Here is a 21229-nt window from a genome sequence, read left to right as displayed (position 1 = left end):
AGAAAAGCCTTTGGAGTGAAAATTTTTCCAAGGTTTTTCTTGTGCGTGGGAATCTCGCTTCTCTTCAGGAAGGCACTGCCTGCAAAAAGTTAATTTGTAGTATATCGTGCCTCGCTCCTGCCTCTCCCTAGCAGGCCTCAGCAAGTCTCAGCAGGTCTCAGCAGGCTTCAGCAGGCTTCAGCAGGCCTCGACCACCGGAAAGTATAAGCATGACACCTCTATTTTACAACACCCGCTAAACCCAAAACGTGCAAACCATTGCTCAATTGTTGTTCAATACGAACGAGGCTGAGCCCATTCAACTTTCGGCACTCCAGAACCCTATTCTGACACGAGGCTACATCGGCCCTTTGACTTTGATTCTATCCTTTCCCCCTTTGCCGCGTTTTGCCATTTTATTCTTTTCTCTCTCACTCTCTATTCTGCAGCCTTTTATTGCGAGGCCTCTTATGATCTACAACTTTTAATTTGTATTCTGTCATCATCGGCCCTGGGGGGTCCCTCGTCGAATCCACCATGTTCCAAGTCAGTCCCCCTTGATGCGCGTGTCCTCTGTTGAAGCTGAGAAACTCGATCAAAAGAGAAAATGTATCGCAAAAGCTGACTGTTCGTCTTTGTCCCCTAATCACAGAGACTCAAGGGTGCCATCGACCGCACCCTTGCGGAAGAACAAGCCCGCCAACAAAAGGCGCCTGAAGTCAACGGATCTGGCTCGACGTCGTCGCGAAGAAATGAAAACGTCTCAGGAAGGCGGCCTCGGCCCAAGAACCCGACTTCTGATGCTGGAGATGCTGCGCCTAACCCTGACCCTGCCATATTCGAGGCGGCATTCGTAATCGACGACAGCGACGAGCCGAGCCGAGCGGGAACACCAAAGCCTGCGCCTGCTGAGAAGGAGGCACCTAATGGAGAGCCAGCCAGCCACGCTGAGGCTGGAGAAAATTCAAATCCCACTGCTGACGCTCAAGATGGCTCCTCACGCGATGGGCACGCTGCCAGCGATGGAGTTGCTCACGCGGCCAAGCCGGTGCTGACCCAAGAGGTCAGGCAAAAGCTTCGCAAGTTGGAGAAACTTGAGTCTACCTATCCCGGTACGTTCCACGCAAGCCAATTGGCGCTATCTATGATGGAGCAGAGAGGTTAATGACAAGTCCAACAGAACTTCTGCGCTCTTACCGAGTTGCACATCGGCGCGCCACCTCCATCGAACCCTTTGAAAAGGCTCTTCGCGAGAATACGCCGTTGGCTTCGATTGGCGATCCAGAGGCTCTCATTGAGTATCTCAACCAGCTGAAACTAAAGGGAGATATGGTCATGGAGGAACTTAAGCGGATATGCGCCGAAAAGGACGAGTTCAAGAAGAAGAGCGAAGAGAACGAGAAGAAGATAAAGAAGCTGCAAGGCGATCTAGATGCCCTCAAGGCTGAAAAAGCAAAGGAAAACAAGAAGCCAGAATCCAGTGGCGCGGCAAAGAAAGAATCTGGCGGAGATGGCGGAGATCTCTTCTCCTACGATGAAGAGATCCCCCAGCTCCAGACCGAGATTGCTGCGAAGAATGAAGAAATCGATTCTCTCAAAACTGAGAGAGACGGTCTCAAGGAGGAGCTCTCTACTCTCAAGCAAGACAGTGCAAGTTTGGCAGAGAAATTAGAGAAATCAACCCTAGAACTCAGCAAATCCCGCGAATCCTCTGCATCCGAGGAATCTCTACAAGCCCAGTTGGAATCCAAAGATGCGGATATCATCGACCTGACACTCAAACTCGACACGATGGTGAATCGGAGCAAGGGGCTCGAAGAGGAACTCTTGGCAGAAAAGGAGAAAGCACTTTCCAAAGCTCAGGAGGTGGAAAATGTGCTTACCAAGTCTGTCAAGCAGGCTAGCGAGTTGGCAGGAGAGCTTGCCAAAGCTACAGCTGCTACAAACGTCTCCAAGAAGCTGATTGATGAGCTCGGCTCCCAAGTCGATGTATTGAAGAAGGAAAAGTCTGGAATTCAGAGCAAGCTTGACGAGGCGACCAAGAAGCTTGACGAGGCGGCCAAGACGCCTGCTGCCCCCACTCCCGCTGAACCTGCATCAACTCTTGCACCACCTACGGCAGGAGGCGGAGGAAACAAGAAGAAGAAGAAGAAGGGTCGTGGCGGTGGTGCTGGTACTCCCGCTCCCCTGGCTTCGCCCTCTTCTTCTGTCGCCCCCAGTGCTGCTGATGCCAACCAAGGACCAGATACTTCAGCCCTGGAAGCAGAGATTGCCAATCTGAAGGAGGAGCTGGAAGCCAAGGACAAGGAAATCGAACGGCTGTCCAAGAAGAGAAAGGTTGAAGAAGATCTCCGCGAAGAGATTGAGACGCTACAAGAAAACCTTATCAACATCGGCCAGGATCACGTCGAGGATAAGCAACGAATCAAAGAGCTCGAAGTGGAAAAGGCAAAGTTGAAGACAGATTGGGGAGCACAAATTACCGCTTTAGAGAAAAGGATAAGCTCGCTCACTTCCGCCACCGAAGCCAGCTCAAAGGATAAAGAGAAGTTGCAGGCTCTCCAGAAAGAGCGTGATTCACTGAAGGAGAAGAATGCAGCACTACAAGCTGAGCATGCAACACTACAGGCTGACCATGGCGCCGCGAACCAACTGTCGCAGAGTCGCTTCAAGGACTTGACTGAGCTGCGTGAGGCACTGCAGAAGATACAGCCTGAGCTCAAGAGCTTGCGCAAAGACTCTGCCGATCTCAAGATAGCCAGAGAGGAGCTTGCAGCCAAGAAGAAAGAGATTAGCAACTTGGAGAAGAAAGGAAAGGACCTCGAGCGGGATTTGGCGACTGCTCGACAGGAGATAAGCATTCGCACTTCGGAGATTGGGGTCCTTAAATCAAGATTGTCCACTGACGCAGAAGAAAGGGCCAAACTGGAGGAAGCCCACCAAGTATCAGCACGAGACCTCAGACGTGCCGTTGCCGAGCAGATCGACCTAAGCGCGAAATCAGAGAAGTTGGAGCGAGGACTGCAAAAGGCTCAGGAGGACCTCTCTAAAGCGAGGGCGAGAGTGACTGAGCTTGAGGGGCAGGCGCAGGAGCTGACACGCCAGAAGACAGCAGCCCAGGAAGATGCCGACTTCAAATCCAAGCGGTACACTACGGCCCAGGGCCTGCTGAGCAACATGCGAGATCAGGTGTCTGAGATGACGGTGCAGCTTAAGGAGGCACAGTCTCAGGCTAGATCTCTGGAAGAGGAGCTTGGCGAAGTGCAGCATCTGTTGCAGGAACGCACGCGAGAGGGCGAAACAATGCGGCGGTTGCTTGCAGACGCCGAGCAGCAGGCAGAATCCAAGCTCCGAGATATGCGCAATCGCATGGAGACGATTACGGCAGAGCGAGAGCGGCTCGAAGAAGAGACCAGCTCCGTGGTCAGAAAAAATGTCAAGCAAACGGCGGAGCTTAAGTCGCGAGTCCGAGAGCTGGAGGGAGAGGTCAAGGATTTACGTACTGAAAAGGACGAGCTCGAAGAGCGAGAGCGAAGTTGGCGACGTCGACGGGAGGAGCTCGAAGCAGTAGAGCTCAGGACGGAGTCGGAGTCGACTGAGCTGCGGAACACCGTCTCATCGCTGAGAGCTGCGCTGGATGCGTCAGAGTTGCAGGTTCGAGACGGAGAGAAGATTAAGGCAAACCTCCGCAAAGAATACGACTCGCTGCAGCTGCTGCACGACAAGATATCTAAGGAACTCAAGGCGGCGCAGGCCAAAGCTGCAGCGACGGCGTCAGGCGTGGGCCAGTCGGGATCTTCGTCGGGCGTTTCCACATCTAGAACATCGATGGACTCGACACGCACCACTGGAGCGGCTGAGCTGTCCGATATGATGTATCTCAAGACGATTCTGCTGCAGTTCCTGGAGCAAAAGGATAACAGGCTGAGAGGCCAGCTTGTTCCCGTGCTGGGCAAGATTCTCAAGTTTGATAAGTAAGTTCCGAATAATCAACTCTTTGCGACATTGGAGACGTACGGCTAACAAATCCAAACTAGGACCGACGAGAAAAAGTGGATGAATGCAGTCCAACACATGGAAGTGCGTTAGTGGAGCCCCGTGTTTAAGAGCAAGCAGTAGCAAAAGGTCGGCTTGGGAGGATGACATGATGGTAATGGGCGTTTTTATAGACGCATTGCTCGCTTGTGTGTACCAATATTGTAATTTTGCCTTTTAATGGGCTATTCAGGGCTTGCTATGGCAATGCCAGAGGGAGGCCTGCTGATTGATTCTGACGTCTGAAACGAAAGAAGAGCTATATGCGTATGTTATTACCTAGGTAGCTTTGCCATAATTAGGTACCAATGCAGTCTCTGATTGACTGAGATAAAACTGAGATGAAGCATCGATGCGTGCACTGATGTATGTATGTATATATGCTGAGCACGGAGATGCAATGGCAGGGATGATGGTGTAAAAGGAAGATTGTGTATCGATAGCTGCCTCGCTTCTGCTCTCGTGATCACAAAACTACAAGATACTTGCAAGTTTGTTTACATCCGCCGCTCACTCCTCGACTAGCTGAGAGGCTCCGCTCAATCAAATACCCTCCAAGGAGCTATTTGATTTTGCAAATTGGGCTTTCCTCTGCTGATTGCATCACCGTACCGCCCAATAATGAACGAAAAAAACACAGCTCAGGCAAAATCACGTACACACACATCTACGCCCAAACATGACCCCCTCACGACTCTCCTCCCCATCACACATCACAACTCTCACCAACAATCCCATTTCACCAATCCTTCCCAATGCAACATCCCAATCTCACTCTCACTCCCGCAATCCATCTAAGCCTCATATAAAACAAAAGGACCCCTACAGCCTCGGCACGGTACGTACCTCTTTAGAAAAAAAAAAAAAAAACGATCGCGCCTCTCTCTCCACTCCAAATCTGTACTAAAAATGCCTCCTGTCCACTCACCTCCCTTCTTACACCCCCAATCCTTGCCCGCTTTGCCCACCCCGGCTGCAGCCCCCCTCCCCAGATCGAGATGCCACAGAAGGAACAGGCAGGTTTTAAAAATAAAAAGTTTTTACTGGAGTACCTGGCGTAGATAAACCTTGCCCGCGATCGATAACGGCCACGCGCCCCCTTTTCTAGCTAGAGCAAGAAACCATCCCGTTGATCCCGCTGCACGTTTTTCTGGAGATCCGTGCCCAGATCGATCCTCCCCCGGTTGGTAGGGCTGAAAAGCCATCGTCTGCCGCGTTGGACAAGGCCGTGGATGGACACGATCTACAAAAGCTATCGACAGCTATTACAAGCATTGGTGGTTGGGTTGCATCACGAAAAGAGAGAATCACAAGTCACTCGTCACATCTTGCAGACACGATTTTTAAGGAAATAAATAGCAATTGGTTTGCGCACGCAAACGTGAGCCTAATAAGACCATTGTAATGCGTAGAGCGTCATCTGCCCCTGTGAAACAACTAGCTGCTGTAGACCATGTCCATTACCCATTGTAAAAAAAGCCCTCTCGATGCTTGCTTGCTTTCCCTTGAGAAGAAAAAAAAGAAGCCGAGAAACTCCTCCAGCTTAGCTTTCCATGAATCAGCCGGGCTGGATGACCAATACGTGGCAAGTCCAAAATAAAAAGAACCCATAGTAGAGATAGCAAATTCAATCCTCCCTCCGTCCCCCAACTAAATCAGTCTCGTATGCGCATCTAACGGGGCTACCATCAAGGCAATCCCATCACCTCCAATCTTCTTCACGTTGACCGATTAGTTGGATGCAGGAAACAAAGGAAAGGGCCAGTAAAAAAAATATCAAACGCCATACATGCATACCCGAGTCCCTATCTTCATCCGAAACCATGTCCCTAGAAATCAAATGATTCTCATCAAGAGTAGGGTACTAATGCCCTCCCTGAAACGAAAGCCGAAAAGATAATTCGGACAGAGGCCGAATAGCAAGACTAAGTGATAAACCGAAATAGGGGAATAAAGCGACAAAAGGAAATCGTGGATGGAGCGGCGTCATGTCCTTTAAAGCCTGGCGCATTCGCCCACTGGGTATCATGGTGAAAAACCCCCTCATGCTTGGTGTATGTGCGTGATCCTTAAAAACAAGAAAGGAAATAAAGAAAAAGAATTCCCAGAATGCAGATAAGATACGTTGTATCGTGTAAAAGGTGAAAAAAAGCTAATCGAAAAAAAGGAGTAACGAAGTCGTAAAAGTTTGCCAACGCGATAGGGCTTTGTAGATTCAATTGCCGGACAAGACAGACAAAAAAATCACAAATGTCGGTAAAGCTGAGCCAAGCCGACTAAGGCGTTGAATAACGAAGAAAAGAATAAACCAATATGGCGAAGAAATGCAAAGTAGGTCGTAACGCTAAAACTGAGTGCTGATGGTCGTCAAGATCGTGAAAGCGCGGGGGAGAAAGAATGTCGGGGTGACAAAAGGGGGAGAGTTGGTGAGGGATTGATTGATTGAGTAGAGATGTCAAGAGAACAAGTCTTGCCAGCTTTACAAGAAGCGTCGCACCCATTCAGCGCTGAGCCAGCCGACCTTGTCAAAGGCAGTCCAGAGCTTGGAGGCCTTGTTGACGTCAATCTTGCAGGCTTGCTGAGCGTCAGTCTTGCGGAACTCCTTGCCAGTCCGGAGACATTGGAGACGGCGCTCAAACATGCGACGCTTGCTGGTGAGATAGGTGGCGCAGTCCAGACGCAGGTTGCCGGCGAGGATGATTTCGTCAGGGTGAAGCAAGTCGTGGTACGGGTCGTTGCTGAGGTCGATTGGCTGCCCCTTCCAGTCCACCTTGAGGCTGTTAGCCCGGTTGGGAAGAGAGTTGAGGGGCGGGCAGTAATCAGGAAGCGACTTGAAATCCTTATCCTCGCGGTTGGGGGCGACAATGCGGCGAGATGGCTCAGGCGTAGCGCTTGGGCGTCGAGCAGCAGCGGGTCGAACGACAACGGACGACGACGAGGGCAAGCCGTTGCCGGAGCGGATCGGACGGTGGCCCGAATTCTGTGGCTTGGACACTCGATCGGCGCGCTGGGATCGGGCCGGCTTGGCGGCGATTGGCTTGGCCGGAAGGATGGCGTGGAAGCGCTGGGCTCCAGCTTGGCGGTCGGCAACCAGGAGAGCACGCTCCTTGAGAAGCCATCCGCGGCGGTTGCTGGTGAAGTGCTTCATGACCTGAGAGCGGAAGGTCAGGGCAAGCTCATAGTCCTCGCGCCGTGGTGGCGACACTCCGCTGAAGATGATGGTGGAATTCGACCGGGCGCGAACATGGTTGTCGACGATGCGCTTGTGGTGCTCAATCTCGGCGGGAGCAAACAGAGGCGGCTGAGGCGGGCTCGCTGGCAAAGACTCATCAACCGGATAGAGAACGGGATCTTGGATGGCCTGGGCTGGCGGCGTGCTTGGAGAGTTGCTGGAGACGTGCTTGGTGTAAGGCGAGATGGGAGGCGACATTGGCAGTGGGTGTTTGTCAGCGGCCAGGCCGTTGTTTGCTCCAACAACAGAAGCCATGGCGGAGAAGACCTTTGATTGCTGATGGCCATGGCCGCGGCTGAAGGTCTCGAGCAGGTTATCAGGGGGAGACATGAGATTGCTAATCTCGAGCTTGCCGCCGTCCTTGGGCGCAGCGGACGAGTCGCCGCCGTGGGGGAAATTGGTCGTCATGTTGCGAGATTCAATTGCGGATTGACGATTGTTGAGGAATTGGTAGAAAGGAGAAGGGGCGGGAGTCGAAAAGAGAGAAGAAGTAGAAGTAGAATTCTTCCCAGAAGCTGGAATGCCCAGGCTCTTATCGAAGTTTGTGGAAGCTTGTTGAGCTTGGAACTGTGCGTGGCTTGCCGTGGGTTTGTCAGCCATTCCTAGATGGCGATGACCCGTCTGACGTGTTTCTGGGTGGCGAAGGCCGTATCGAGCCGGACGCAGGCAACACAGTGGGTCAGGCAAAGATGTCAAATCGGTCACAGCCTTTAGGGATTTAGCGCTGGCCGGAGATAGAATTGACTTGAGCTTCAAATTCCGCTGAGACGGAGTTTGGGGGGGATGATGTTTTGAAGAAGGCGAGGTGGCGGATTGGTTTGGGAGCAAGAGAAGGGCGAAGGAGCCTCTTAAAGCCGTGAATTTGACGACGGCAGATCAGTAAAGCGGCAGGCGGGGACGAGCCGATTGTTTGAGGGGATGAATAGAATAGGCAGCTTCCATTCAAATATGCGGGAGGCCGCGAAGGAAAAGGAAGAAGGCTAATTGTTGCTTGCTTCTCTCCAATTCGGTTGCGCAAACGAGATGCCGCGTGAATAGAGCAGGCAGCTTGTGCAGAGAAGTGGGATGGGGGAGGAAGAATAGAGAGTCAAAAGGAACAAAAGATGAATGGCTCCAAGAAGATCCTAGAAGAAAGGTGGCCGAATTCCTCGGGATATTCCAAATTGAATTCAAATTCAATCGAATTGGGACCGGGGAAATTGAGTTTCGAGGGTGATGGGGGATCCTTTTCTGGCGCAGATGCAGGAACAAGAAATGGCGAATTTGCCCCCCTCGGCAGCGGATATTACGGAGCGCCAAAAAAGACAAAAAAGCAGGCCGTGAACAAAGAAACCTGCGCGTGAGTGCGTGTCCAAATTGGCCTGTCTGTGGGATTCTCTCAGAACTTGACTTTGATTCCGCGTTGCAGCCTGGCGAAGGAAGGGAGGTGCCCGAAATAAATGCACGGCCAAAAGGGCTTGGGATCGATGACTCTTGGGAATCGAATGGCTTGACTGGACGCTAGACTGGTAGTTCCGGCGGTGGCTTTCCCCAGGGCAAATCAGATATTCACACTGTTTGTGGTCTTTCTTTTTCTTTTTGTTTCTGGTTTGCTTCAAGGGCAGGGGCACGCTTGCAGGGAAGCTGAGGCAGAAGCAGAGGGAAAGAGTCAGTCAATCAGATGCTTTGACTCTTTTGCAGTCCGTCAGTGTTGATACCCGATGAGGAGGACTCGCCTTGCTATTAAAAGCTGTGATGTGGCGGCCAGCGAGACCCTGATGCAGGCACAGGCGCGCGCACGCCCCCCGCAAGGAAGGAGCAAGCCAAGAGACAAAGGAAGCAGCGGAAAGGGAGGGGGCGTGGGTGTAGTAGCAAGTACAGGGAGGTACTGCGGCAGACTCCTATAAACTGCTCCGTAGAGGTAGGGGGGTGGTGTTTTGTGATTTTGATTTTGATTTTGATTTTGACGGGGGTACGGAAAGGAGGGGGGGTGTGTGGGATGCCACCAGCATGTGCATACAGTATCTGATCCTCTTTTGTTCTATTCCACTCACTCTGCAGGTTTGTACTATGTAATTGCGATACCTACCTGTGTTGTGTATGCATTTGCTTCTACTCAATTGAATTGATTGCTGTTGCTACCGTTGTCTTCATATTTTCATCATTGTTTTTACCAAATGAGTCATGCTGCCGCCCAGGCATCCATCTACAGGCCGATTCCCGCCTAATTGATTGCTCTTGAAGCAGTAGGAATCCCAGCCGCAAAGCTACTACTTACATATTCAGCTAGCCGTGTCTCGCAGCGACATCAGCCAACAGACACGAGCCATGATAAGTGACGAGACGGCGGAGAGCAAGCGGCTGCTGAAATTGGGGAGTTAGCGGACCTGGTTGGAAGAAGCCCTGGGTCAGGCTACACACTTTGCGGACGGGGGCAGGCTTGGCGCAAGGGAGAGGGAAGGAGGGAAGGAGGGAAGGAGGCAGGCAGGCAGGCAGGGGGTGTGTGAGTATTTCGGGTACGAATATCTACCACGTAAAATAGAATACCGCATGTGCTCGTACAGTGCAGTGCAGTATATGCAAGCAAGCAAAATCGTTGTTTCAGAAGTGCTCCAGCTTTAGCATTTGCTTTTATTTCGCCCCGAACCTTGTTCATGCCCGAAAAAAAGAGAATTACAGTACTTTTGTTTTGTGTAAAAATAAATGCTGCTTGCCCGCTTTGCTTTGCTGTGAGGTACCCCGGCGCATCTCCCGCACGGTACCTTTTTAAGCCAAATGTGCTAATGTAATGTACTGGGTACTGCATAAATGCCTTGCAACAACGTGGGTGCTAAAGTACCTGCCCGGAAAAAGTTGCATCATCGGCTGGGGACTTTGCCTAAAGTACCTGCTAGTACAAACCCGGCGAAGCAGTACTTGGCGCGTGTTGCACCCACTTGTACCACACACAAAGTCCGACAGCCAAAGGAAAAAGCAGCCTCATTGCCCTTTTCTTGGGCCTCATGATTTAATCACCAGGCGCTGATTTTACTTTCAACAAACTCCATCCGCCAGGCAACTCAATTGACGCATCGGAGCCTAGAAATCAGTGATTAGGTAGATATTTCCTACGCAAATACCTGCAACGCTGCTTGTTCGAGGCCGGTTACAAAACCCGCGAGTACATGTAAGCTGCCTCTAGGAGGTACTTTGCAGGATGGATTTGCACGGAGAGTTTCATTCACTCGAACGCACGCACTTCAACTGCTGCTACGCTCACCCTCCCCCCCTTTTTTCCAGGCTGTTGCGGCCAGTCATGTGCGGCCTTGAGGCGCGGTCATCAGGCACACCGATCAGGCAAAAGGTGTGGCCGAATGATTTGATTTTCCGGCAGCTCCCCCAAAATACTGATAGCGCTCTGTAGCGCGTGGAGTGCCCTGTAGTAGCATCTTGTGGTTTGTAATTATTTGTTCAACAAAAAGAAGACGCATTACGGCTGCATGGGCAGTGGCATCTACACTGTGAGACGCACAGGGAAACAAAGAGCCTTTGTCTTTTCATCTTCTCTTCTTTCTTTCCGGGGAGATTGGCCCTGCAAGGTGGGCTACACAGAACAGATAGATTGATGCCAAGAGCCTGCTCTGTTCGGGGAGGGTGGCCGGAAAGGAGGTGCCTGAGCCAGCAGCCATCCCTGCTTCACCGCATCACAAACCACAGACAAGCCCTAAATTTTTGGTTTCAAATGGATAGAAGAAAAAAAATTAGAAAGAGAAAAAAAAAGAAGAAAAAGCGGAGAGAAGAGGGTCTATTGACGTATGCGCATAATCATTTCCCGCTGCAATGGCGGTGGGGGATTCTAATCTGCGCCAGACTGGTGTTATTTTCCTCGTTGCTTTTGATCGAGCCCAGGCCGGATCCAAAACATGCAGCAATTGGTGGGTGGCATGCCCGTATAGATGGCGGCTAGAGCGTCGCGAGACAGAAAGCAAAGGAAAGGCGAGGAATGGCAAAGGAAATGGCATGAGGGGAAATTGGACAGTGGCTAGGATCAAGTACGAGTAATTGCCCGAAAATGGGACACGCCCAGTTGTCGCCGAGCATTGAGGCAAACTATTAATCATAGCATCAAGGCACAGAGCGGGCGGCGTGTAAAACAAGCCCAATGCTACTACGGAGTACAGAGTAAGGTGATTGATTCGCGTCTGGGTTCCCTCAGGGTCGCAGCAGAAACAAAGCATGGGTCAATCTTGGGTCACGAAGCATCCGTCAAAAGACGTCAATTGCATCAGTAGCACCACCCAAGACAACACAAACGGACGAGTTAACTGACAAGACGGACGGTGATGGGATGATTGATAATGGCTGGGTGGGCAAAAAAGAAGGCGATGGAGGGGCATCTTTTTGGCGATAAAAAAAGAGACAGAAGTGCCAAAAGGAGGGGCAATTGGTTTATCACCCCTCATCCATCGATAAGGGCCTCGGCGTATGAGTAGTAGCAAAAGCGTTCGGTCCATCTGGACCCGGTTGGTAGGATTGGAACGAGAAAGAGGGGAATGGGTTCGAGACAGGAACCTGCTTGTGCCCTGGCGTCTTCGGGTAATTGGCCGCGGAGATTATCATGGCGAGAGAAGCAAAGACGTAGAAGCAGAACGAGAGTAAAAAAAAAAAAAAACACTCATGCAGGGCTTGCATCTCGCGCTCGATGCAAGCAGCAGACGACATGTACGACATCTCTGGCGGCAGTGGCGCGATAAGGACTCGACTCGACTCAACCGACTCAGCTCTGGTCTGGTTTAGCAACGGTTTCCAACAGGGCGACGGGTGATGAACATGTGGGCAGTCGGTGGGGTGACTGAAATGGATGGGCGATTGAGGATTGAGGGGAGGGGGGGGAGTGTCGGCTGCAAGTCCGCAGACAAGCAACAAGTACCGCAAAAGACGACGGGCGACGATGAGGACGGCAGACAAGAGCAAGAGAGCAGGGCTCCCCCCGTTGGACTGACTCTGACTGACCGTGACAAACCGTTACAAACAGCCCTGGTCGAGTCTCGAGGTGCCACCCCCATATCTATCGGGATCCATTCGCGTCCCATTGCTGTATCCATTTGCATATCTCGGTCAGTTCAGGTGCCTGATGCCCAATGGCCCGGACTACCTATTCTGGGCAGCAGCTAGTGAGGCAGCCCAATCGCAAGAGGCATGTCGTCGTGTTCGAAACGGCCATCCATTGTTGGCGCCGTGGCCCCTCACATGCTGCCCGCGCTCTTTGGCTGGTGCTTTTTACTGTACTGTGCTTGTGCTCTCGCTTTGACTTGGTTTCGCGCTGCCTTGGCGTGGACTAGCAGGATCTGGCTCCGTGAGGCTTTGATGGAAATGACTGGCTGGCGCTGTTTCTTTGTTAGTTGTCACCATTATGCCATGCTGCGGGGGACGAAAAAGAAAAGAGAAAAAAACAGGAACAGGATTGGATGATGCTGATGCTGATGCTGATGCTGATTGATGGCAACGAAGGAGAAGAAGAAAACATGACCGTCCTGTATTTGTTGGCGCAGACCTACTGGTCCATTGCCCATCCCCCTCCCCAATGTTGTTTCTGCGCGCGCGCTGTCAGATCAGAGCAGCCCAATCCCAACCGAAAAACCGACCGGTCTTATCCCATCAAATCGAGCTTCGGTGACATGGGGCCTGTGCCATACCGTGCTCGTACTGTAGACATCTGTGCGATACTCGGACTTGGACAGAGCACAAAGGCAGGCCCTCCCCATGTCCGCTCAGGGCCATGTATCCTATCGGAGCAGCCACTCGGTATCTGCCTGCAGAAACGCAACGCGCACAGGCACAGCTGAAGAGGCAACATTGGAACAATTGGCCAGTAGCAGCGCGGCGGCACACGCCCAATCCATTGGCCAATGGGTTGCACTTCGGCATCCACACCGTAACTCGCGTGACGTTGTCCACCTGAGCTCTCCCCCCCCTTTAGTTTTGTCTTGTCTCGCGTTTCCTGCTGCTGCTGCTATTTCGATATCAAAACACCCTCCATCAGGTAGCACAGGTGCTTGTGGAATGGCATGGGGATGTGATATGCGATAGACAAGGCAGCTTGAATCAAATCAATCGGACAAGTACTCCGTAGAGGGTACTACATACCTAGTAGCACGCAGTCTAGTGAGTAATGCCATTGCATTGGGAGCATCAGAGCGAGCATCAGAACAGCAAACAGGGGGGGCGTGTGATGGGAGCTGCAATTCAGAACATCTGGATCTGAGAAGCGTAAACAGCGTGCATGATACCGCCGGTCACTCACGCAGGACCAGCTAGTGGCACAGGCTAGTCGTGATGCTACGCCTCCTTTCAGTAATACTGTCCACAAGAGAGTGAGTCACAAGATGGGGCTGACGAGGCATCTTAGTCTTAGCATGACGGCCACTAAAGGGGAGCCGAAGCTGCGGATTGCCTCTATGCTTGTCCCGGCTTAGCTGTCGAGCTGCTCTTCTTCAAGGCAGCCGTTCTATCGATAAGCTGACCCAATCTTGCCAATTCCTGTCTCCATCTCCAGTTTTCCAAAAGAGAGCGGCTACGTCACGTCAGTCTTTGCGCAGGCATCAATCATTCTGACGGTGAGAGTTGGTGCTCGGCTGCCTTGGAGGCTTTTTTTTTTTTTTCTTTTTCTTTTCCTTTTTTTTCCTTTTTCCTTTTCAACTCTTTATTGCGCCGACTGCTCCTCGCCTAGCTGCGGCTGATTCAGGAGGAATTTCAGCCCTGTGCGGCTGGAATGCTCAAGTCGCGGACTCGTCACCTACACTGGCGCAATTCGAGAATTTCGAAAATCGTCCTCTTTTTTTGATTTTCCCCTCGCGCGCCGCTGCCATGTGAAAAAGAAGGGAAGGCCAAGCCCAAAGACGTACGTCAACGTCATCCAAGCGGATGCCTTCAAGCCTCTTGGGCGGTTCGAGTCAACTTCCTTAGTTCGGGCCCAGTCGGGTCTGATTTGAGTGTGGGGGAGCAAAAGATGCGCCAGGGAGGGGGTGTCGTTAAGCCTGTGTTGCAACAGATGGCAGCGAGACTCGCCGACCAAAGTACTGTCGAGTTCCCCCCCTTCGCAATAGGCAAATGGGGTGAGTGGTACGAGTCCAAGGGGAGTCGCAAGGCAAAGCGGTATTGCTGCCGATAAGAGAACGAAGAAGAGCGAAGGGGGGAAAGCCCACTGATTCCATCCATCAATTGGCTTTTGCCCCTCCAGGAATTGATTGAATTGGGATTGGGATCGGGAGTGGACTGATTGGGGCTGGAATTGATGGAATGGATTGGCACAGATTTGGATTGGGTTCGGTTCGGATTTGTCGCGGCTAAGCCATGATTATTCCTGTCCATCAGCTTCGTCATCGTCTCTCGTCAGTCTGACTGAGTCTCGCTTGACAGATCAGATCAGCCCGCTTCGGTTGGTTTGGTTCGATTTTGATTTGCGTTGATTCCATTTGACAGCTCCAGCACCGCTCGGTTCGCATCACAACCGACAAAGAGGGACGATCCGGCCTGGTCGGATCTGCCATTGAGCCCTTTTCGTCTCCCTGCTCCTCGCAGCAATTGCTGTACATACTGCGTCGTGCTTGTACGGATTCGACAATTTGATCACCACACTCCAAGCTCCCGGGAGGCTTGATTGATCAGCAACCATGGGGGAGCTTCTTGGAAGCCAAACCAAAGAAAATCCCCCCCGGCCGGCTCCTCCAAGCCTCTCCGCTAGTGCCCCCAAGGGCCATGCCGTCCATGACACTATTATCCCGCGACAGCCCGCCGCATGACACCCCAAAAGAATCAAAATGGGGGGCGTGGGAAGAACAAGGCGGACGATAGAGAGGGAGAGAGAGGGAGGAGGACGAGGGAAATTCCCCAAGATGCTGTCGCACTGCAGAAACAAAACACACACCTATGGCACCAACATGGTGAGGGAAGCGCCCGCCCGATTGGATTCTTTCCTCCCCTTGGGCACGCCAATACGGGCCGCTTGCGCGAAGTCATTCCCGCCCTCCGCTCTGGCTGCCAGATTTGCTGCTCCTGCTCCACGCAAAGCTTATCGCAAGCCGCAAAAGAGGGCTGCCAGGATGCGACATCGTGACAATGCCGGGTGATGGACCTGATCAGGTCACGGGCACGCAGTTTTGGAGCCATCGCCAGGGTTCTCGAGCTTCTCGAGCTTCTTGGTTGCAGTCTATGGCCATTATGCGTGAGACCGGCTGCGTCATTGATTCGAGCATCTCGTCCTTGTTCAGCTCCGAGATGGCATGCTGCTAGATTTTCGATCGCAATTGGCACATGGCCATGGTCTGCGGACCAGAATCTCCCCCCCTCCCCCATCCCCTTCTCCCCCCACGGCACCAATGGCTGGATTTCTCTCGGCCTTGTGGGATAAATCCCCGCGCGCCTCTGCAAGTCGTGCTCCCGCTCTCTTTCTTTTGCGTCTGCCCCTTCGTCTCTCGCCCGGACAAGGGGATACGAGCGCCATGCAACTTTTGCATAGCCGCCGTATGCAACAGGGAAGCCCATGTGGCTGGAGAGGGGCCTTGGAGGCAAACCAGGCTGGGGCGCAGATCAAACGTGCTGCTCGACTCGCATTAATTAAGGCACAGATCTAGGGTGTATCCTTTCGGAATAGGCATAAGATGATCGGTAGGAACGGAGTCATCATCCAATAAGGGCGTTGGGGGTGCTCTGCTGTATTCGTCTCTGCCAAGAAGAGTGGTAGTTCTTGTGCTTCGTGATCGTGAAGTTGACGCCTACCAAGGATGCGGGAGATCTTGGTTGACTGGAAGCTTGGCGATATGGCAGGGATGAATTATCAAGATAAGCCGTAGCATTTGCATGATTTCCTAGGTATTGTTAGCCACATGTCATCCTCATCAAGCCAGCACGTCAAAGAGAATAAATCAAATGTAAAACAATAAGGGCATCGCCGGCCACTTTTATTTAACTAAGGGCACGCCGGCCACTTGTAATTTAACTAATTCCCATTATGTTCATTGTTCAGTTCATGTCCGTACGGCAATTTTTCAGCCTTGAAATCCTTTGTCATTTACAGTTCCCATAGGGCGTAGAAGCCCTTTTCTGCCAGCCTGAGCCCGGCTTACCGACACTCGCTCAGAATCACCGAAGCGGCGCAATCAGCACCGCTGCCGGTGTACTTGCAAGCCATCATCACAGCAATGGCCTTTTGCTTCATTTCCTCCGACTTGTCGCCGACAAGGACCTCGAGCAGCTTATGCGAGAGCTCTTCGGCAGCCCAGCGAGGCTTATAGATTCGGTTTCCGCAGAGGCCGACACCAAGACGTTCCACGCGTTGAGCGTAGTCGTAGCACACACCCCAAACTGGAAGAACAACCTGAGGGACGCCTGTGCTGTGAATTGTAAAAGATATTTGTTAGCTGAATTTGTCTTTTCCTGGATGAGAGGGGAATACAGTAGCGGGGTGAGATGAAAGAGTGCTTCTTAAGCAAGAGGTAAAACTTACACAATAGCTTCGTTGAACGAGTTGGCTCCGCCATGATGGACCGAGCACACGACGCTTCCGGTATTGAGGATGGAAATGGGCTCGGCTTGAATCCAGTCCATAACGCGGACGCGATCCAACGCGAACTCGTGGCGAAGAATGCGGGAAAGGATACAGGTTGGCTCATACACTGAGTAGCGTCCCTTTTTCTTGAGCTTCCACAGCACTTGGATAGGGCCTTTCTCGTCGTCCTTCTCGATGGAATTGATCACAATCTTCAAAGCCTTGGCCATCTCGACGGCTTGGCCTTCCGAAACTTTGAACAAAGCTCCCAAGTTGATGTAGATGGTTCGACCCTGGGCCAGCCACTCAGCCAGCTTAGGATTGGTGTCCACAAGAGGCTCAGAGCGACGGAGGATGGGACCACAGGGGACCACATGGGGAGGGATCTTGAGTGGGAAATCCAACTGCGGGAGGCTGCTCACCAAGATTTTGACACCCTCAGGACGGTTTTTGACAAGGTCGACGGGGCTGCGGAGAACGGTGTGGGCTGTCAGATACGACTGCACCTCCTTTCTCTGAGGGTCGTTCTTAATCGCCTTGTAGAGATACCAGGTGAAGTGGATGTTGAGGGGAATCTTGCTCCAGGGCACCGGATAGTCAAATCCAGAGAACAGGCTAGAGAGTCTGGTTAGCCATCGCACAACAAAAGACAGGGATGAGGAATGTGCATGAACGATGCATTCTATTTGGACTTACGCAGGGAATTTCCAGAGACCAGCCTTGTGAGGCTGCTCAGCCGCGGCAAATTCCTTGATGGAGTTGGGGCCAAGGCAAATGAATTTGACTTCCAAATGGTAGCAGGCAGTCAAGCCGGCCGACATGAGGCTGTCAACGACAACCAGGTCGGCATTCAGGTTTCTGATGATGTCAACAATCGAAGTGAAGACGTCGACCATCTGACGTCCAGTGTACGGCATCATGAGGGACGCAAAAGCGCGGATGGCACTGCGAGTCTTGGCGAAACCAGCGTTTCTAGCGGGCTTGGTAACGACGCCATCGCGTTGGGCACGGTTGAGGTGTTCCTCGAGGGCTTGATACATACTGAGACCCTTGATGGTATGGTAGGTCACGCCAGTGGGGAGGGCATCATCTGGAAGGCCCTGGAAGGTGGCGAGATGAAGGTCCAAGTTGGGATCAGCCTCGAGCAGAGACTGAGCCGTGGCGACGAAGACATCGAGCTCGCCACACTCGATGTTCGTGATTAGCAGGATGCGTTTAGGGAAGAAGGGGGCCATGATGAGGTTTTGACTCAAATGCCTGAGCGGGTGTTTGGTTGGTTGGGAAAGAAGGAAGGGTTGAGAAAGAAAGGGTGGGAGAGAGGAGCAGGAAGGGAAAGAATTTCCATGCCCTGGGGGTTATGCCTCGACGCGGTGAATGAGGGTTCTGCTCTACAGGTGCCTGGCACTGCCAGCCCCTGTGAGCCCTCCTCACTTTGCCGTCACTTTCTTCTTACACTCGAACAGGTACAGGGGTAAGGACGTGTGCAGACCCAGACACTCTTCATTTCTCTTTCTTTGGTTCTTTTGGGTGCATTTGTCTAGGAGAGTGTTCCATTCTATTCCAATCTACCGGATTTGCAATGTCTTAGTCTCACTTTATGTATCAAACTGTTGATCGATTTGGCCCCCCAACATTGGTAGCTTCCTCTCCTCCCCCTACCTCCCTTCCACAACGCAATCAAGACGAAAGCGATGCAAATGCTTGCAGATTTGTACACTCGGAAACGAATGCTGCATGTAATTCACTCTAGAGCGTTTATCGGCTGAAAGCACCCATCACAGATGTTTCCATGCATGGTGCATCCCTTGGGATGGCCTCGAGGATTGAGAATGCCGTTTCCGGACGAAAAGAACGAAATGGCCACGATACTCCCAATTTGAGAAAAATCACGCCATAACGATGCTTCTCCACGATACTGTCCATTAGAAACAGTCAAAGAAGCCTCGGAACATTGCTGCTCTCTCTTAGCGATGCTCTGCTCCCATACGGAACAGGGGAAGGGCGCGTGGCCACAAACATGGGAGCTGCACTACGTGTAAGCTATTTTACTTCAAGCACTTTGAGATACGCGTAAATTAATTATTGATCATATGCTTAGGATTTCAATTAATGACTAAATGCTGCAGCCTGGTCAAAGGTTTTCTCAATCGTCTCTGCCAGCTCCTTCACCGTCAACTCGTCCCTAGGAACTGTATGTCCCTTCCCATGGTCGAACAAAATCGCCATATCCTCGTCGCACATCCCATAAAGTGTGATGGCTCCATGAATATATGGATCGTTACAACCTACAACATGACACGTCGGTATGTCGATCATTTCGTCGTGCTGATCAGCAAGCAGCGTCTGAACGCGGCCGTCGATGATACGGACAGGAGGCCAACCCGCGAAGAAGATGGCACACTTATGCCCAGTCAGCAGCCTTCTAAAACAAATCAAAGAAAGGAGCAAAGAAAACAATGCTATCGAACCTTGATGTGCCGAGGGCGGCCTTGCTCTCTGAAAAGACGCTGCTCTTCGAGAATTAGGCTGGCTGCAGTTGTAGCTCCTTCCGAGTACCCAAGAATTCCCTTTTGTCAAACCACGTCAGCGTTGATACTGCGTATCGTGTATAGTGATCCAAACTCACGTCAATCTCTGGATCCTCATCCAGAAGCTGTAGCAGCCGATTCAAAGCCATCGTTACAGCTGGAGTCGTAAACTGCTCCTTATCGGCAATCAGCCTCCGCATCGTCTCCTCAGGAGAGTCTCCCTGAGGAATATCCCTGATCTTGACAATCATCTGCTCTAGTTCACTCATGCCATCAATATCCATGAAGCGGTACAGAGGCGGAGCGCCAAAGTAGTCGTCAAAGCCGGCCGGGGGCGTTGCCTTGGTGAAGCCGTTGATCCATTTGAACTCCACGCCAGGCCGCTTTGCAGCATCGGTAAAGATGCCTAGCTGAACTTTGAAGTTCTGAGAAACGCAACATTAGTACCAAAATGGAAATAAAGGAGAGAAATTTGACATTGGTACTTTAACCCACCGAAGCACTGCCAAAGGCACCGTGGAGGCAGAGGACTTTCATGATGCTCAGAGTGACGCGTGATGCCGATCTAGCTTGTTCAAGGCAAACTCCCAGCAGGATGAGAGTGAATCGGGAAGATATCTCTTTCCACACGATTATTTGAGCTTGTTCCTTTCCTTATCTCGGGCACTTGCCGAACATATCAATGTCCAATTTAGCTCAAACCGCTTTGATAGCTTCCATCCCTCCATTCCGCATAGGGAATGAAACGAGGGAGCCACAAAGCGGGAGCGGCGGCGGCGGAGGAGAGGCGTCCAAACTGAGACAGTCTCGGAAGGGGGGTATCGCTTTCAAACCCAATTTTTTACGGATTCGATCACTCATGACATGATTTTACTCCGTGGCCTGTACACTGCCTCTTTGAATCATCTTTACGTCCAAATTTTCGAAGTTGATGCCAAATGAGCAGCAAGGAGGGACAGAGTTATAATGGCCAATAAGCATAACATGGATTCGTAAAAGAGGGGGAAGACATGGGCTCACTGTGGCATACTGTCAGATACCCATCACAAACCCACACATTGAAGCCATCAAAGGAGACTACTACACAGCCTGACGCCGTCCGGTCTTCAAGCTGGATCCGTATTTCCTAGGGGCCACGTCTGGCTGCGATATATGCCAAACTTTTACCGTACCCCACAAAGCTCAAGGCTACGTATCCCAACACCACCTTTTCTACGCTCGAGGGCCAGTCATTTCACCTTGTAGAAATGTCTCGGCATAGAAATGTCTCGGTAATGTTGCTTTCAGTGGTGGTGTTGCTGAAATGGGCAGGCAAACCCCAGCCCAGATTGGTTTCCTCCCGCCCGCAACATCGGATCATTTAAAGACATACGCCACGAATAGATAAAAATGACGTCTTCTGTTCTTCGCTTCAAGTTTGTCAAGTCCCTATAAAATGACGGTTCGGAGCATTAGCAATAGATACATGCTAGCGATGTGGAGTGCCCAGTTACCTCGACCGAAAATCGATGTCCCGTATGCAACCACAATTTCTTCAAGGGTTGCGCCGCATATCGAATCGAAGAACTCAGTTGGGAGAACTGATGTGCAAGTCGATACGCTTTCATCTTCGTTATCATGTATGTGCCAACAGCAATCAGAGGCATGTCGATGACCTGATCCCTTCATGATGTTGGTCCCAATATTGGTTGGTTGAAGCTGTGCGATCTACCACCTTAACACCTTATTTCCTTCGACATGTTTCAAAATTTGGCGCTTTAGCAACTCACTACGGGGCATTTTATCCATATGTGGTCGGCCCGAGAAGACCTGGTGACTCGATGCATGCAGCAAATCAGGGTCCAAGCGGAATAAATCGGTGAGACATCTCACGCACGGTTTCGGTGATAGCCATACCATTTTGTTCCCTTTGTAAGACAAAGAAAATGACTCCTCTTCTCCGATAAATAT

The 21229-nt window shown here is 51.6% G+C and overlaps 4 protein-coding genes across 4 annotated transcripts; 1 reads left to right on the top strand and 3 right to left on the bottom strand.

The window, feature by feature from the left end:
* Positions 1–516: 516 nt before the first annotated feature.
* Positions 517–3957, top strand: TRIVIDRAFT_222063 (uncharacterized protein; the record flags this gene model as incomplete). The annotated part of the gene is made up of 3 exons (XM_014101533.1): positions 517–525; positions 632–1091; positions 1160–3957. 3 exons carry the CDS (start codon positions 517–519, stop codon positions 3955–3957), a joined length of 3267 nt encoding a protein of 1088 aa, XP_013957008.1.
* Positions 3958–6493: 2536 nt separating this feature from the next.
* TRIVIDRAFT_29675 (uncharacterized protein) lies at positions 6494–7654 on the bottom strand (the record flags this gene model as incomplete). Its single annotated transcript, XM_014101532.1, has 1 exon — positions 6494–7654. One exon carries the CDS (start codon positions 7652–7654, stop codon positions 6494–6496), a length of 1161 nt encoding a protein of 386 aa, XP_013957007.1.
* Positions 7655–16325: 8671 nt separating this feature from the next.
* Positions 16326–17986, bottom strand: TRIVIDRAFT_150816 (glycosyltransferase family 1 protein; the record flags this gene model as incomplete). Its single annotated transcript, XM_014101531.1, has 3 exons — positions 16326–16580; positions 16712–17366; positions 17448–17986. The coding sequence occupies 3 exons, from the start codon at positions 17984–17986 to the stop codon at positions 16326–16328; spliced, it is 1449 nt and encodes a 482-aa protein (XP_013957006.1).
* An 871-nt stretch (positions 17987–18857) lies between these two features.
* TRIVIDRAFT_29725 (uncharacterized protein) lies at positions 18858–19816 on the bottom strand (the record flags this gene model as incomplete). The annotated part of the gene is made up of 4 exons (XM_014101530.1): positions 18858–19151; positions 19220–19318; positions 19378–19704; positions 19775–19816. 4 exons carry the CDS (start codon positions 19814–19816, stop codon positions 18858–18860), a joined length of 762 nt encoding a protein of 253 aa, XP_013957005.1.
* Positions 19817–21229: the final 1413 nt, after the last annotated feature.

Source organism: Trichoderma virens, assembly GCF_000170995.1.
Source record: "Trichoderma virens Gv29-8 chromosome Unknown TRIVIscaffold_6, whole genome shotgun sequence".
In the NCBI taxonomy this organism is placed as follows: Eukaryota; Fungi; Ascomycota; class Sordariomycetes; order Hypocreales; family Hypocreaceae; genus Trichoderma; species Trichoderma virens.
This window is presented reverse-complemented; position numbering and strand designations above follow the sequence as displayed.